General features: G+C 39.9%; 1 protein-coding gene and 1 pseudogene across 7 annotated transcripts; one reads left to right on the top strand and one right to left on the bottom strand.

Moving 5' to 3' along the window:
• Positions 1-683: 683 nt before the first annotated feature.
• Positions 684-8631, top strand: LOC133715427 (uncharacterized). 7 transcript variants are annotated; one of them, XM_062141932.1, is made up of 6 exons: positions 684-825; positions 916-1003; positions 1116-1206; positions 1309-1393; positions 1523-1679; positions 7513-7923. In XM_062141932.1, the coding sequence occupies exons 1-6, from the start codon at positions 784-786 to the stop codon at positions 7755-7757; spliced, it is 708 nt and encodes a 235-aa protein (XP_061997916.1). In that variant the 5' UTR covers positions 684-783; the 3' UTR covers positions 7758-7923. The 7 variants fall into 7 exon arrangements, with proteins under 7 accessions (XP_061997916.1, XP_061997942.1, XP_061997933.1 ...); XM_062141958.1 differs by lacking the exon at positions 7513-7923 and adding an exon at positions 1803-1974 and having other exon boundaries at positions 690-825; XM_062141949.1 differs by lacking the exon at positions 7513-7923 and adding an exon at positions 6207-6391 and having other exon boundaries at positions 691-825.
• Positions 8632-8775: 144 nt separating this feature from the next.
• LOC133715419 (suppressor of mec-8 and unc-52 protein homolog 2-like) lies at positions 8776-17951 on the bottom strand (annotated as a pseudogene).
• Between the last annotated feature and the right edge of the window lie 220 nt (positions 17952-18171).

Here is an 18171-nt window from a genome sequence, read left to right as displayed (position 1 = left end):
CCTAACCATGAACAGTTTATGAGCCAGTGGATGCCCCAAGAAGCCAAGCCTGAGCCAATAGTTGCGAGCTCCAAGATCAAGAGCCAAAACATGCCGAGTGGAAGGAAGTCTTCATCTTCTTAAATTCCTTCCATTTCAATTCTCTCAATTTTAGAGCGTTTCCTGCTCGCTTATCTTTTTCTCAATTTCGAATTTGAAAAATGACAAAGTGAATTCCATCCTCATCTCATAGTCTCGTAAAATCAGATTGAATGCATGCAATGCCCCGATCCCGTTGTGGTTGAGGAAAACTTTGATCTCACCAACTTGACTATTCCCTCAAAATTTTCATCAAACTAATACGATTGGAGATGCCATGTCGATTACAACATTTCCAACCCTATTTATTAAAGAGAATGTAAGTTTTTTTATTTTTATTTTTGATCGAAAGCACACGGTTCCTGAAAGGGGTTCTAGGCTTAGAGATTAATCAGTGCCGGATGATCATGTCAAAACGGTTCCTCTCTCTGGCCACTAAGAATAGATTGAGATTTAACTTCAATCAACGTCGGTGGGATGCGAACCTGAGTGTGAGGATTCCACACCCAAAGGTTCTTACCAACTCGACCACATGTGAAGTTGAGAGAACATAAGTGAAGAACTTGGGTTTTTGGGTTTGGTTGGGCTTTCCTGCGTTACCAGCGTTGAGCCCAAGTAGCGAAGAAACCCACGGCATCTTTTGAGCTTGTTTTGTAAGCCAACTGGGCAGTATAAAACCGATGCAAGAGAGAGGGACGGAGAAAAATGGCAGGTGCCGGAAAATGCTTGCTGGTGACTGGACCTCCGGTAAGTTTGCAACCACTCTCTCTCTATCTTCTCTCTCTATAAACTTCCAATTTTTGACAAGATTTATATATGATTCTAAATCTGATGCAGGGTGTTGGTAAAACCACTCTAATAGTGAAAGTCTTTGAAACCCTGAAATCCTCAAACCCTAACTTAAAGATTCAGGGTTTCTACACCAGTAATCCCCTCTCACTCTCACTCTCAATCTCTTAAACTGTTTTCATATACATACAACTCTGGATTCGATGTTTACAATGTTAATTTGTCTTTTATCAATTTCAATTGTATAGGTGAGGTTAGACAAGGAGGTGAGAGAGTTGGGTTCCAGGTGGTCACATTAGACGGCCGTACCGCTCCGCTCGCCTCATCCACCATTTCCAGGTCTCCTCAATCTTCGTAATTGTTCATTGTCCAGATCAATCATTAATTCATTCATTTAGTTCCAGTTAAGGCTCAACGCATCAATATTGCTATATATTTCAGCCCTGAATCTTTGAGATGGCCCACTGTGGGGAAGTACAAAGTAGATGTTGCGTCGTTTGAGTCCTTGGCAGTTCCTGAATTGCAGGTGGGATATGGTTTTGCCCTGCTAATTGTTTTACATGTAGTTAAAAGTGATCTTATTTATGGATTAGATGGCCGAGTGCATCATGTCTATGTCATGAGTTTTTGAATTGAAGAATTCTGTTCTTATCAGGTAAGAGAAGATACTGACCTATTTGTCATCGATGAAGTCGGTAAGATGGAGTTGTTCAGTTCATCTTTCTTCCCTGCTGTCTTAAGAGTGCTGGAATCCAATGTTCCGGTCTTGGCGTCAGTTCCAATTCCAAAAGTTGGCCGCGATATACCCGCAGGTACATAACCCTCACACATGCCATTCTCTCTTTATCTAATCTTTTGATTTACTTTGGCTTGTGATGCTTACTCAAATCACTTATGCGCTTTGCAAATCCTTGTGCATTTTCTTTTGGTAATAGAGGGGGGAAAGGCATTAAAAGGTGATTCCTTGTGCAATCATTTGCTTCAGTTTTGATGATTTTCTAAAAAGTTTTGTGACCCTAGTTGTTTCTGTGTGAAGTAGTAAATTAGGGGAAAAGAGCTTTTTCTTTTGGTGTATTTGTATATGAATATGAGTAGAGTGTCTGAACTTGTGCAGTTGCAAGGTTAAAGAATCATCCGGGTGCAACAATTTTTACACTGAGCCAAAGTAATCGAGATGCCACTAAAGAACTGATATACTCCCAATTGGTAGACTTACTGAGAAAACAATAGTTGTTGGACAATCACTGGTCCTTGTTGTTTCCACCTCTAGTATCAGTTCTTAAAATCTTTTTGTTTAGTTGGTTATACTTGATGTTAAAACTTGATGGAGATTAATTGCATTTAATAGGAAACCAGCATTTTATACTCAATAGTGCTTTTCTGTTACTGAGTTTCGAAAGGATTTTCTTTTGTTATGTTGCTAGGATCTTAGATTCAAGTGATAGACATGATATTTGAAGATCTTACTTGTATTTACAAAAAAAGTTTATGATCATTTGGGTTAAGTAAACCATACATTACTTCCAAACGCGGAATTAAATTTATTGGAGTTGGGGCTATTTAAATTTGCAAAAGAATCATCTTTTAATGTGAGAACCATCTTTTAATAAGAAAAAGAAAAGTGAGAATCATTTTTTTAATAAGCATCAACAGATAGTGGGGTGAATGAGTGATAATGTATACTTTCCTTATGTGTATAGGTTCATCCATTCATATACGGATATATTTTCGTTCTACAGATAGGATTTATTGTGCAATTAAATCTTAAGTATGAATATTCCTTATGTTTATAGGCATGCACTCCTATATAAACTTCCATTAGAAATCGGAGTCCAACTCGAGTTCTCATTGTGCTTCACCAAGACAATCGATCACAGTAAACCTTCTCCTTTGACTCGCTCCCCAGAAATTAAGGTATTCAATGGCTAGTGATCTTTCAGTTGAATTGTTAGAGAAAGTTGGAAAGTGCCTTAACTTGACCAACGATATTTCTCGATTCCGTGCTGTTTGTCGGTCATGGCGGTCCTCTGTTCCTCCCTTTACAAAAAATAAGCAGCAGCTCCTCTCTCCCATCAGAGGTCCCATACAACTCCCCAAGTATCCTGATAGTAATGGAAACTGGCCTAAGATGTTGAACCTCACCAAGAGGGTGATCTATCATGTGTCCCACAGTTCAAGTACATGGGTTGTTACTGTCAAACTAAAAGAATCGGGTGAAATTGATCGTACGCTAGATCCACTCTTTCAATGCCCATTCTCGCGTGAGCAGTTCCCTGAGACATTCCCAGAGGCGTTCAACTTATTGGATGAAGATGTTCTGGTAGTTGAATTGGCAGAAGCTTATGGTCTAAGAGACATTAGTGAGGCTGGTTGTGATTATAGAGTGGCTATGTCCTTCAATCCTAGTTGTCCTGCACTCATGGTCGTTGTCAATGGATTGTTGTACCACTGTAATTTAGGTGTTGATCCCATTCCAATGTTAAAACCAGTGGAAGGTCTAGCAGCATACCCTTGGCTCGAAGATGTTATTTATTATGAGGAAAAATTTTATGCTGTTGCCAGTGATGCGATCACAGTAGTGCTGGATTCGAATTCTTTGCAGGTGGTGGATATACTTGTGAAGACTCGGATGTTGGGCCGTGAACGCCACAGGAAGTATTTGGTGGAATCAGCTGGAGATGTTTTTTTGGTTAAGAAAGTGCGTCACCTTAACTACAGAGTTTTTAAGTTGAATGCAATTGAGAAGTGCTGGGTTGAGATGGAGGACGATTGGGATTGGGATGGTCGAATATTGATCATAGATTCGGATGATGGCTGCTTCTTTCCTTCTGCTCAAGATTTCCCCAGAATTGGGCATGGGAACAATAGTTCTGTTTATTTCTATCATCCCAACTATACGCACTGGGCTCAATCTTGCATAGTTAGATGAATAAATGGTTTTCAATTTGTGTGCTATTGAATGTGAGACTTAAATTGTCATTGTTAGGCATGGTTAAGCACATAGAACTGGCAGGCGATGGATCGAGTTCTGACTTCTGATAGCCATTTTAAAATGCTACTGCTGGATTCTCCCCTGAAGTGGACAGAGACTGTCTCCAATATCTGTTTTTGATACAATTTCGGAGGACAAGAAAAATTTGGCCAAATCATCCGGGGAGCTGCTTTTAGCCAATCGAGATGGGTTTGCATCTGTTGCACACATGCTGAATGCTGAAGTTAAATTTAAGGTTTACATGTTGGATGAAACTAGGAAGGAATGAGTTGAGATGTATGCTTCAGATTCGAATGATCAAATTTGTTTGTGGGAAAAAGACTGCTGCTTCTCGGTTTCCACTCGAGACTTCCCTGGATGTCGTTGTTTTTATTTTTCTTGTGAGTGTGACAGCAAATAGTGTCATAATATCTTCAATTGAATTGGAGTTTTCAACTTAGAAGACAGAAGGGCATTGAGGATAATATCTTTCTGGCACCTCCCCCTTGATGGGATCATCAGGAGAACTAGTTTAGTTGATAGCGACCATGACCTTAAAGGTTCTCAAGTTGCTTGTGAATTGCAACGTTTGATTTGATTACCAAGAACACTTTGTTCATTATGTTCTGTTGTGATTATTTGTGTACTACCGTATATAATCAGACTTGAATTATTCGTATTTTGACATGGTTAAAGTACATAGAACTTGAGTTTAATTTATCAGTTGCAGATTTGGTTAATGCTGTTCTTTGTACATATCTTCTCTTCTGCTTGAACTTTGTGTGCAATGGTACTTCCAAAGGGGATTTGGTTGCTGCACAAGACTTCTAAACTCTCCTATATAAGACTTTAGGCGCCTTTCAGTTTGCTTCACCAGACCAGCGATGGCTGGTAGACATATCCCAGATGACTTGATACGGTTCATCCTAAAGCAGCTCCTTGACCTTAAAAACCGAAACCCCAGTCACTCGATTTTGTGCTGTCTGTCAATCATGGCAGTCCCCTATTCCTTGATTTATCCAGAGTCTCAAATACACTGCATATTTGTAGATTTATCCAGAGTCTCAAATACACTGCATATTTGTAGACGGGATGGTATTGGCTGAAATAAAACCTAGACTAGCAAATTGACACTAGAGTAAAATCTAGGGAAAATGATCATTTACCCAATTTTGGGGTCATTTAATCCCACTTACCCAAACACTCTAAGAGATTGCCCACTTAATCAACAGTTTTCATTTTTAAACCCCAATTACCCAACCTTTTCAACACGTGCCTGTTTTATCCAATTTTCCTGACCCTTTTGCCCCTCTATAACTGAAACGCTTTCAAATTGTAACAGAAACGTGATTTAGGGAGCGAAGCTCTCCGATTTTAGGGAGAGAGAGGATCGGCTGGATTTGTAGAGAGAGAAGCTCCCTGGTTTTTGAGAGTGGAGCTCTATCATTTTAGAGAGAGAGAGGAGCTGTGCGATTTCTAGAGACAGGAGAGAGAAGCTCCATGGTTCCGGTGTGTGGAGCATTCCGGCGATTTCAGTGTGTGAAGCTCTGCGATTTGTATTTAGAGCTGGTGGTAGAAGATTTGCGATTCATAGAGAGAGAAGATCTGCTGTGATTTTCACATGGAGCGAGATCGAGATGCTCTTTGTGTTCCTCCACTGAGGTTTGCTTTTGTTTCTTTAGCTCTATCTAATATGTTTGGCTTTAGCTCGATTTAATCTGTTTGATTTTAGGTATTTTTGTCTTCGAATTGTTGTGTTATTTTCGATCTGATTTTTCTGAATCAGAGCTTCGTGTTATCTTTGTTTTGGTTTTGAATTGTTTTTGCAGTTTTGATTTGAATTTCCAGGTGTTTTTGAGTGCATTGTGTTAGTTTTGAATTTCTGTATTAACTTCGTGTTTCTTTTGGTGAATTCATGCTTGGATTTGGGTTTGAGCAGTTTCCGAAGTGTTGTTGTAGTTCTGTTTAAATTTTTGGGAGGCAATAATATTTCTATTGGGGGCCAATAATGTGTGTTAAATGATATTTAGTATCTCTAATTGTTGTTTACTGATCTTTTATTTGAATGCATAACAATTTATTACATTTTCCGAAGTGTTTTTGTTGTTTTGACTATATTATTGGGGACTAGTAGTCTGTATATGAGGGGGGGGGGGGGGGGGGGAGTAATGTTTTTATGTGTTATTAAGTCGCTGTAATTGTTGTCTAGTTATCATTTTCATTATTTTAAAAGTAATTTGGTACTGCTTCTAATTCGTTTAGGTAGTGTTGATTAAATCATTGGGGGGCACTAATCAGTTTATTGGGGGGCAGTAATATGTGTTTTTATGTTAATAATAGATTCGTTCGCCTTTTGTTTTTTTCGCAGCTCTATGGCTGATCCTCTGGTTGCTAGGTGCCTTTACTCTGGCAAAGGTTATATGATTCCTTTGAATCAATGTATGAGCTACTCTGAGTTGTATGAAGACATTTTCCGTACATTCCAGTTTTTTCCAAGTGATGTTATTGAGCTTCAGTATTCAGTTCCTGGTTATGAAGTTTGTTTTCTTCGTAATGACCGTGATTTCCAGATGCTGTTTTGCTCTGCTAGAATACATAGGTTAGAGTGTGTCGATATTTCAGTTTTAAAGATTGGGGGAGGTTGTAGCAGAACTTGTTCAGTGGATAGTGGTTCGGAAGTTATTGATGAAGATGATTATTTGGGTGATGCATTCAGGACTGAAGTTCACAATACGTATTTGTCTGATGAGTGGAGTTCTTATATTCATCATGTCGGGGATAAGTTTCATGGTGCTGCTGAGCTCCGTGAGAAGCTCAGGAAGTATGCAATTGCAGTTGGTTTCGAGTTTGTATTCCTGAGAAATGATTTGGACCGTATTCATGCAATCTGTGCAAATGTTGGAACTGAAGGTTGTGATTGGCATCTTCGCGCTTGTTCATCATCTACCAATGGTTGCCTTTATATAACAGAGTTGAATAATATTCACACTTGCAAGGGTGTAGTTAGGACTCAAAAGCACAAGCTTTTGGGATCCAAGGTTGTCAAGACTTGCATTGCTGCTGATGTTAGCTATAATCTTTCATTGAAGCCAAGGGAGATTATGAGCAAGTTCAAATCAACATATGGGTTTGATATTTCCTACAAGGTTGCCTTGAAAGCAAAGCATATGGCTAATGAAGCGATTTATGGTTTCGATGCAGACTCGTTCAGCAAGTTATCTTGGTATAAGGAAGCTGTTTTGCAAAGTAACCCGGACTCTTCTTTTGTGTTGGAAGTTGACCCATCTACAAATCGTTTTCAGAGGCTTTTCGTAGCTTACGGAGGTTGTGTTGAAGGCTTCCAATTCTGTTTGCCTGTGTTGTATGTTGATGGAACGTTTGGTAAAAGCATTTACAAGGGTCAGATTCTTTCTGCAACTGGAAGGAATGGAAATCAAGGTAGCTGTATACTTTATTGCCCCCCCCCCCCATAATTGTATTATTGGCCCCCAGTAATATTGCCTTTTGTTATAGTTTTTTCATCTGTGTGCTTAATATTTCTTGTTTTAGTTTTTTTTCATTGTTATAGATATCATTTTTGCTGTGCAGTGACACGCTGCGATAGTGTCCTGCCGTGCAATAACAACATTATTGGCCCCCAATACACTGATTTTCCTGTCATCTTGTTTATGCAGGTTTCTACCCTCTAGCCATATGTTTTTGTGATTCTGAGACAGATGCAAACTGGACATTCTTTTTCAAGCATTTGAAGAGTTTGCTTGAACCTCAAGGAAGAGTTATCACATTTATTAGTGATCGGGGTATTGGTTTGTTGAGTGCTTTCGAAAAGGTATTTCCTGGTAATCCTCATCTGTTTTGTTACAAGCACTTGGTGGTGAACCTGCCGGTAAATATAGGGGTAAAAGTAATTCTGTCTTGATAGATGATGTTAAGCAGAAGTTTTTTAAGGTTGCATATTCCTCTACTGAGAATGAATACCGTTTCAATTTGCGGTTGCTTAGAGCAGTTGGTGGTGCCGATATTATTGACCATTTTCTTGCTGAAATCCCTGTGGAAAATTGGTGCCGTGCATTTTATAATATGATTATTTGCTGTGAGCTAAAATCAGAACAAAAAGCCTCTTTCTGTTTTTGAAACTCCAGGAACAGCAAGAAATGCACCCGTCCTTTTATTGAGTTATTGCATTCTATAATCAGTGAACCTTAATTAATTCGTGACTAAAAATACTTTTTTTTCCTTCTTCTTTTTAGTAAAAGAAAAAGGAAAAAAATCTGGTCTTAAGTGACGAACAGTCGTCAGCAATAGTAATTTAAAAAAAGAACTTACATGTGGTCCTAAATCTTTCCATTCATAAAGAAATTGGACCATACCAATTGTATATATAGGGTCATTGAACTTCAAACTTCTACAACCATCCTTGTATGCACTATAATTGAAGGCAGCCGGCACAAAAAGGGGCGGGGCACTGGGCGTGTAGACCGAGGAATGCAAGTATCACCATTCTTCTCTGCACCGAGAAATGAGACATTCAAAGTAGGTTGCTGCTGCTCCTGCTCTGGCATTCCACCGGCAGCAACTTTGTTCCGGCCAGTCACAATGGCGATCATCCCAGTCAACACATTCTTCAAGTTCACCTCCGGCGGCCCATCCATCTCCCCAGAACCCCTATGCTCCTGGCTAGAATCATATCCGGTGTCATCACCAAAACTGTCGAATTCGGGGGGAAATTGATACAAATAATCTTGCTTCTCAGTTTTCGGAACTGATGGGTAAGTCGTACCGCCTCCTCCGCCTTCGTGCACAGGCCATTCGGCATCATCACCATAGTGGAATTGGGTACTGTTTTTCTCTATCTTAGGAAGGGACGAAAACGAAACCCTCCCTTCAAAACTCGCCATACAAATTTGCAATTCACTACACGATTCAAAACCCTAAGAAAGCAGAAACAAAAGCAACTTCAAACTTTATAATATGCAGCTGAACAAGAAAGGAATTCGTCGATTAAAAACTTCAATACAAAGATATACGAGGTATGAACAGATGAATTGGAATTCAGTTCCAGCTCTAAACTTCCTAACTCCCTAGCTCTAAACTCTTAAGTTTCTTGCCAGGCTGTACATCTTCATCGTAATGGCCACCATCATCATCCCCATCCTTCTCTGACTTCTTTCTGGCAAGTATCTTGTTGATCCTGTTCAGATCATTCTTGATCTTCTGGTCCTTGTTTTGCTTTCGTGTCTTTCGACCATTTTGCATCTTCACACCAAACTGGAATGCCGCCTTAGGCATAGCTTCCTTCTGTTCATTGTATGTTGCCCATTCTTCTTCTGTCTCGAAGTCCCACCGATGAAGACGACCCTTGGCCTGTTGAGATATATTTTGAAAAACGACTACATTAGCACTGATTTAACGAACTTTATAATGATTCTGTAGGGACAGAGATAATTATTGAACAACAGTGAGGATTATTCATATCAAACACAGCTTGACACAACTACATTGTTGTATTGTGTAAGCCCCCTTTAGGATCGTTGTGTTTTACTACTTAAGCAAAGTCAGAAAATAGATGAACTGAAAACAGAAACAACACAGCAGATTTTATAGTGGTTCAGCCAAAACTTTAGCCTACGTCCACTTCGTGATCTCTCTTGAGAGATTCACTAGCACTATGAAGAATTTAGGTGTTTACAAGTACTTATTGCAGACCCCTCAAACCCCTCAGACTAGTTCTTATCTCTCTATCACCTTGACTCTCAGTTTTCTGCACTTTCTGTCTTCTATATCAGAAAACTGACTGCAGCTCCTATTTATAGGGCATAGAGGCTGCTGATACAACATGGGATTAGGATTCCTAACCCTAATAGACTAAGCTTTTAATACAAATCCTAATAGAACTTGAAAGACTAACTTTCCTAGAACTTATAGAAAAGCTGCGCGCAAACCTCTTTCCTTTCTAGACCTGGATTTGAATTCTGCATCCTAATTTTCAGATTGTATCAATGAGCCAAAAAACACAACAATCTCCACCTTGGTGAGTTGATACCAAAACGATTGCTGCAACCTTCAGGATGTCTTGGACTTCTTGAAGTAATCCCGAACAAACCTTCAAGAACCTTCACCTTGGCAAGACTCTTCTTGCCTCAACGCACCTCAAGTGAGGAGGTGCTCCACCACAACTCAGCATGTTGTGATACTGAGCAAGTTCAAGCAATGCTTGAACTTCTCTACAGCAACGGGCTTGGTAAGACAATCTGCAGCATTGTCATTTGTGTGAACCTTCTCCACAAAGATATTTCCAGATTCTACCCAATCTCTGATCCTGTGATAGCGAACATCAATGTGTTTCGTCCTTGCATGAAACACCTGATTCTTTGCCAAATGAATGGCACTTTGACTGTCACACTTCACTACCACGCCTTCTTGGTGAATTCCAAATTCACTTGCTAGCCCATTCAACCAAATAGCTTCCTTTGAAGCTTCTGTTAATGCCATATATTCTGCCTCAGTAGTAGATAGAGCTGTGACTGCTTGAAGAGTTGATTTCCAACTCACAGGTCCTCCTCCACAAGTAAAAACATAACCTGTTGTGGACCTTCTTTTATCTAAGTCTCCTGCATAATCTGCATCCACAAAACCAGCCACACATGCTACTTCTTGTTTTCTCTCAAACATGATTCCAAGCTGCCTAGTCCCTTTTAAATACCTCAAAATCCACTTCACTGCTTCCCAGTGGGGCTTACCCGGATTTGACATGTACTTAGAGACAACGCTCAATGCTTGAGCTAAATCTGGTCTTGTGCAAATCATCGCATACATGAGACACCCTACTGCACTTGCATATGGAACATCCTTCATCGCATCAATCTCTTTTTGACTTGATGGCCTTTGTTTTGCACTTAACTGATAATGTGCAGCTAATGGGATAGAAACAACCTTAGCTCCATCCATGTTGAAGCGTTCAAGTACCCTCAGAATGTACTTTTCTTGTGAAAGCCAAATTTTACCAGCTTTTCTATCCCGCCTTATTTCAATTCCAAGGATCTTTTGTGCAGCTCCTAGATCCTTCATGTCGAATTCAGCTCCCAATTTCTTCTTAAGCTCTTGAATTTTCGACATATCCTTGCATGCAATTAGCATGTCATCTACATACAAAAGTAGTAGAATAATCTCCCCATCTTCGAATACATGGTAGTAAACGCAGCAGTCATATAGACACCTTGTGTAGCCTATTTTCAGCATGTATGTGTCGAAACGCTTGTACCACTGCCTTGGTGATTGCTTAAGTCCATATAGGGACTTCTTTAACCTACAAACCAGATCCTCTTTTCCTGTTTCGACAAAACCCTCCGGCTGCGACATATAAATGTCTTCTTCGAGGTCCCCATGAAGAAACGCAGTTTTCACATCCATCTGCTCAATCTCCATATCATACTGAGCTGCTATAGACAACAATAACCGAATCGAAGTGTGTTTGACGACCGGAGAGAAAATCTCGTCATAGTCCACTCCCTCTTTCTGCGAATACCCTTTTGCCACCAAACGTGCTTTGTACTTTATGGCATCAGCATCATGTATTCCTTCTTTCTTCCTAAACACCCACTTGCAGCCAACAAGTTTTCTTTCTTTGGGTTTAGGAACCAACTCCCACACGGAATTCTTATGCAAAGATTCCATCTCTTCTGTCATAGCACCAATCCAACCTGCTCGTTCTTCGCTTTCTATGGCATCTTGATAAGTAGTTGGATCTCCTTGACTTATACTCAGAGCATGACTCACATCTTCTTCCGGTTCGAACCCAAACCTTTGTATCTTTCTTGGATTCCTCTTCGGTTTGTCAAGTGCTATGCTTCTTTTAAATGACTCAGGTGCTTGTGGGATAGGGGAATTTCGACCCCTCTGTGGGGATTGCTCCACCTGAGCCCTAACTGGTGACTGTTGTTGCTGCTCTGTTTCTTCAATAGCTCCTTGATCATTCCCTATTTGCTCAATTTGCTCCACCTGAACTTGGGAATCTTCATCTGATGGTTTAGCTAATGAAATCTTGATTGCTTCTTCTTCAACAACAGCCATCTTCTCATTCTTGCTATTAACCTCCTCATTCAATGGCATAGTCTTCTCATCAAAGATTACATCCCTGCTGATCAATCTTTTGTCGTTGACTATATCCCACAACTTATAACCTTTCACCCCTTTCTCAAAGCCGATGAACAAGCACTCATGGGACTTAGGTTTCAGTTTGGTTCTTTCATCGCTGGGAATATGTGCATAAGCACTGCAACCAAACACTCTCAAGTTGGAATAATCAACTGGCTTTCCAGACCATACCTCCTCTGCACACTTGAAGTTAATAGCCCTAGAAGGTGATCGATTAATCAAATAACATGCATGATTAACCGCTTCTGCCCAAAAAGTTTCAGGCAACCCCGCATGAAGTCTCATGCTTCTTTCTCTCTCCATGAGAGTTCTGTTCATCCTTTCTGCAACACCGTTTTGTTGAGGAGTCTTCTTAACAGTAAAGTGTCTTGTGATGCCCGCATCCTTGCACAGCTGTAAGAACTGATTATCTCTATATTCACCTCCATTGTCGCTTCTCAAACACTTGATTTTTCTGCCTGTTTGGTTTTCAACTTCAGCTTTCCACTCCTTGAACTTAGTGAAAACTTGGTCTTTAGTTTTCATGAAATATACCCAAACTTTCCTTGAAAAATCATCTATGAAAGAGACAAAATATCTGGCTCCACCCTTTGATTTTGTTGGTGTAGGCCCCCAAACATCTGTGTGAATATAGTCCAATACTCCTTTGGATTTGTTCTCACTGCTGCCCATATTGAACGTCACCTTGGTCTGCTTTCCTAGTGTGCAATACTTGCAAAATTCAAGCTTGCAGCTCATTACACCTTCCAGCTGATCCCTTTTGTGTAATTCTTGCAACCCTCTCTGACTCATGTGCCCTAGCCGTTTATGCCAAAGCTCAGTCTTGTCTTCCTCCGTACAAACTGCAGCTCCACCTACCACTGTAGAACCCGTAAGTTTATACATGTTATCTAGTTGCATCACACTCCTCATGTAGACCATTTGTCCCTTTCCTACCTTGAGCTGTCTTTTTTCAGATTTATACCAAAATCCAGCCCTATCCAAAGTGCTCAATGAAATCAGATTTCTGCTCAATTTTGGGACATGTCGGACGTTTCCCAGCGTTCGGACAATTCCATCATGCATCTTGATCTTTACTGTTCCGATTCCCATGATTCTACAAGGTGAATCATCTCCCATCAACACTTCCCCGGTGTTCCTCTCTTCATATGTGTCGTACCAATCTCTGTGTGCACACATATGAAATGTGCAGGCTGTATCCAAGGTCCAATATTTAAGCGCGCCGGAGCTGGTTGTTACTGCGAGAAGTTCTCCATCGTCACTATAATTTCCAGTAACGACATTGGCTGACTTGGAGCTTTCTCCTAACATCTGCGCCTTTTTCTCCTTCCATTGTTTGCAATTCCTTTTCCAGTGGTCGAGTGAACCACATTCGAAGCAACCATTCTTCTTTTCTTTGCCTTTCCCCTTGGATTTAGACCTGCCTTTTTCTTCAAATCCACCACCTCTATTCCTGGACCTTCCTCTCTCCTTGCCTCGGACATGAAGTCCCCGTGCTTGAGAACTTTCTTCATTTTTGTCCATTTTGACATATGATTCCAAGTTCTCACACACTTTAGAAAGTGTGATAGTATCTTTGAATATCATGGTGGTTTTGAAGTGCTTGAATGAAGGTGGAAGCGAATGAAGTAACATGACAGCCGTGTCTTCGTCATCCATCTTTGCTCCAACCTTCTCCAAGTTTGATATGCAATTCTGAAAATTGCATATGTGATCATTAAGATCATCCCTTTCCTCCATCTTGAGGCCAAAGAGCTGTTCCTTCAAGAGTAGCTTGCTGCTGATAGTTTTACCCCTGTAGACGCTTTCAAGCTTCTCCCATGCTTGCTTTGCAGTCATATTCTCACCAATATGAAGCAAGACATTATCAGCAAGATGCAGCTCAATGGAGCTCTTTGCTTTCTTATTCTTCTTCGTATAATCTGCTTCAGTCATTGTTGCAGGCTTATCTCCAATTGCCTCATCAACCTCTTGCTGAACCAGAACGTTCTTCATCTTCCTCTGCCAAAGCGTGAAGTTGTCCTTGCCATTAAAGGGCTTAATGGACGGTTTCACATCTCCTGCTTCGACAATGACTTTGCCGTTCACCATTGCAAAACACCTTGAACCTGGCTTTGATACCACTTATTGTGTAAGCCCCCTTTAGGATCGTTGTGTTTTACTACTTAAGCAAAGTCAGAAAATAGATGAACTGAAAACAGAAACAACACAGCAGATTTTATAGTGGTTCAGCCAAAACTTTAGCCTACGTCCACTTCGTGATCTCTCTTGAGAGATTCACTAGCACTATGAAGAATTTAGGTGTTTACAAGTACTTATTGCAGACCCCTCAAACCCCTCAGACTAGTTCTTATCTCTCTATCACCTTGACTCTCAGTTTTCTGCACTTTCTGTCTTCTATATCAGAAAACTGACTGCAGCTCCTATTTATAGGGCATAGAGGCTGCTGATACAACATGGGATTAGGATTCCTAACCCTAATAGACTAAGCTTTTAATACAAATCCTAATAGAACTTGAAAGACTAACTTTCCTAGAACTTATAGAAAAGCTGCGCGCAAACCTCTTTCCTTTCTAGACCTGGATTTGAATTCTGCATCCTAATTTTCAGATTGTATCAATGAGCCAAAAAACACAACATGTTGTGCCTCTAAGTCCTGTTATTGCTGCCAAAGATTTTTCTCCATTGTGAATGCCAGACAAAATAAAGCTACAGAATAATCAAACAGAAGAAGCAAGCATAGTTTCCTATATGTAGTGTGAAAACATTATTTAGATTTGAGATACTTACTCGTCCACCCAGGTCCATTTTTGACAAGTCATCCTCATCATCGCTGTCAACAACCTCACGATTATATTCTTGATAGCCCGGGTAACATTCAGAATAACTCTCTGAGATAAAGTTGGGATCCTTTTCTCGAGCATCTTTCTCCCTCAATTGCTGAAGTCTTTGGTCATCCCGCTTAAACACAGAGCCTAAACCCCTATCATTCTCTTCTTGAGTCATAAGGCGTGGATCTTGTATTAGACCTTCTTGCAGATCGTAACCCTCCATATTTGGCTGGAGGTACTGTTCAGGATAAGCCATTTGCTCAGCCTATTGGTATTCCTGCCAGTCTCCTTGGTAGGGGCCAACCATTGGTTGTTGTGTGGTCGCATCGTATCCATTCTAAATCCAATCAATCAACAAAGAATTGCTCATCAGTGACCAAATGCAAGTCAGTTTCAGTTTGGAAACAGTGCGCACTACAATCGTTGAAATAGAGAAAGTCTTAGAACGACATACCGTTTCTTGCCATTCATTAGGCAGCCCATAGGGTTGGACAGGACCATAAGCCGGTTCATCAAAATAAGAAACTTTTTCTTTGGTCCTGGGAGACTCTTCCATGTCCTCAGATAGAGGGCTTTGGCTCAAATCTTTACCAGGAATAGCATAGTCAACACCATCACCTACAAAAATGTCATCCTCATCTGCTCGTGCAATAGTTGGGCCTTGTTTTTCTTGCGAATCTATATGAGTTTTCCTGGGAAGAGGTGGAGGTGGGGGCAAAATCTCTCTTTTAGTTTCATTCTTCACAACCCCAATATCAGGCTTCGAGGATTTATCCTCTTCCTCATATCCATTACCAACTAAAATCTTTCCTGTAACTAAATGGAGTCAAAAAAGAACTTGATTAGAGAATTAAACAATAAGCAACCACAGAGGGCAGACAGAAATCACAGGATGTATTACGAAAACAGATAATATCAAATCTCAAAATGTATTATGGAACCTGACATCTTGACCCATCACAGCATATTCTGGAAAGGCACCTATTCCAGAAAATATCAAGCAAATGATACACAACAGACAACTAAAGCATAAAGATATAACTTTGGTTTACTTGATCTTAGAAAATCTGAGTTAAACAAAAAAAGGCCAGTCTGTTGTTAATTGACACCCAAGTTTAGGACACTTTATGTCTATCATAACTTCACTAAAATAAGAATAATGCCAGTCTACAACAGACAATTGTATCAAGAAAGTGAAGAAACTAATATTGCATAAACTGAAGACTTGTAATATTTTAAACCAAAAGTAGCATGAGGAATAACCTTTTGCATCTTTCCCCTTCTTTTTCTTCTTGGCAGCCTTCCCAGAAGATCCAACACGAAGATATGACATACTTGCAAAAAAAATTTCAGGTACAGCACCATCAAAACTGAGAGTTGCCATTTCCTGCACAATAAGTAGGGGGAAAAAAATCAGATAAATAGTGCAGCACAGATGAGAAGGTCACACCGGGAGGTTGAGAATATTTTACCTCAGGCTGTGGACAGTCAGCTTTACTCCCATGCAAGTCGTAGGAATGTCATGAGTGTATCCACCCTCCTGAAATGCAAAGTAAAAGAACATGGTGTAAATGTTAAGAAAAGGAGACATAATGCCCATTGAGTATCCCACAATAGCAAGTTAAGTACTCTCAAGTGAGAGCCTAAGAAGCACTCCTACTCAAAGTTGAATTTGCATAGATGCTGGGTAACTAACAAAAAGATCCCAACATACAAGATTGCACTGCTCTAAATTACAAAGGTTAAAAAAAAATAAAAAAAATTATGACTCTTACCATGTTAAAAATGAATGACAATCTACCAGGCAGGAACATCTCGTTGGTTTTGATAACAGTCTGGGGCTTAACTATCCATTGATACACCGACTGAAACACAGAAGCAAGACGATAATGCAAATAGCTTATATTAGCCAAAAAAAAAATGCAAACAGCTGATAACTTGAACGCAAAATGCCTCCTCATATCACAAAAGGTTACACACCTTTGCAGTTGCTGTTCGAAATGACACTTTTTGGTCTTCCTTGGATGCTCTGTCATCATAATCACACATTAGCCAATGAAATTTAATGTTTCCACATTATATTTACATAATTATATTACGGAAACGAGATCTTAACTCAAGGCCTTGACATTTAGAATAAATAACCCATGTACACTTACCTAGATTTTGCATCAGCCTCGTCTCCAACATCTGGCTTCTTATCAATCTCACTTCTTACTTTGGTAAGTAAGGCATAATCCAATCCTTTCACTAAATGCGTGTGTTCCAGATCACCTGAATAACAATAACCCAGTTCAGCAAAGTTTTAGAACAATGCTTTCAGCATTTACACAGATATCAGATGTCTTCATTGTTCATCAAAACAAATGCATTGTTGTTTGCAATGAAATTACTTTACGATACATGGGAACTAAAACAGTGAAAGATGTTAAATGGAAATATAAACAGAAACAATCATCACATATCGAAAACCAACACTCTACAAATAACACACCTCCGAGATACTTGCTCTTCTCGATTGACAACTTATGCACATCAGCTGCCCTGCAAAAAAAAAAAAAAAAACACCATTACAAATATGAACAATGCTAACAAAACAGCACACTCACTGACAAATCGAACGCGAAAGTTAGGTCACTGACCCGAGATCAACATTCCCCGGCGGCGCAACGGCATGAAAAGAACCCAGCTCATTGGCCTCATAATCCGGATTCTGATCATCCCTCCTCTCCTTAGCTGTCTCTGTATTTCGGCAGCTCCGGCTGCCCTGCGTTCTCCTCTCTGCATATAAACACAACATCAGACACACAATCTGCATTCCCGAACTTGATAATTTACCCCAAATTCTAGCAAATCAGCTTCATTATGCAAAACCATAACCAATTTCGAGATAAAAATTTGAACTTGAGAACGGACTAGTGTGCTGCGAATAATTGAAAGATGAAGACTGGAAAGGAAAGCTATAGTGTGTAATTATGAGGAGGAAGAAAATTATTGAAGGTTTTAACTTACTTGCGGCGAACGACTTTATCCTTGTAGTGTTTCTTTGAGGACTTCATTGGTGCAATTAGAAATTTCGAATTGAAATTTGGGGATGGAGATCAATATATGGGTTAGGGTTTGCTTTCTGAATCGATGTGGAAGAAGATGAAGGACGATTTTGTTCTGTTTACGTACCTCCCTTAAAACGCACCGCTTTGATGCTTTTCTATTTTCTGATTTTCTTTATATTTTTCATTTTATTTCTTTTTGTTCATATTGTGTGATATTATATAATACCCCTCAACATTTTAATAATCATGATAACAGAAAACAAAAAACAAGAAATTCAACTCCTCCATCACCACC

The sequence above is a fragment of the Rosa rugosa genome, chromosome 1 (assembly GCF_958449725.1).
Source record: "Rosa rugosa chromosome 1, drRosRugo1.1, whole genome shotgun sequence".
Taxonomy (NCBI): Eukaryota; Viridiplantae; Streptophyta; class Magnoliopsida; order Rosales; family Rosaceae; genus Rosa; species Rosa rugosa.
This window is presented reverse-complemented; position numbering and strand designations above follow the sequence as displayed.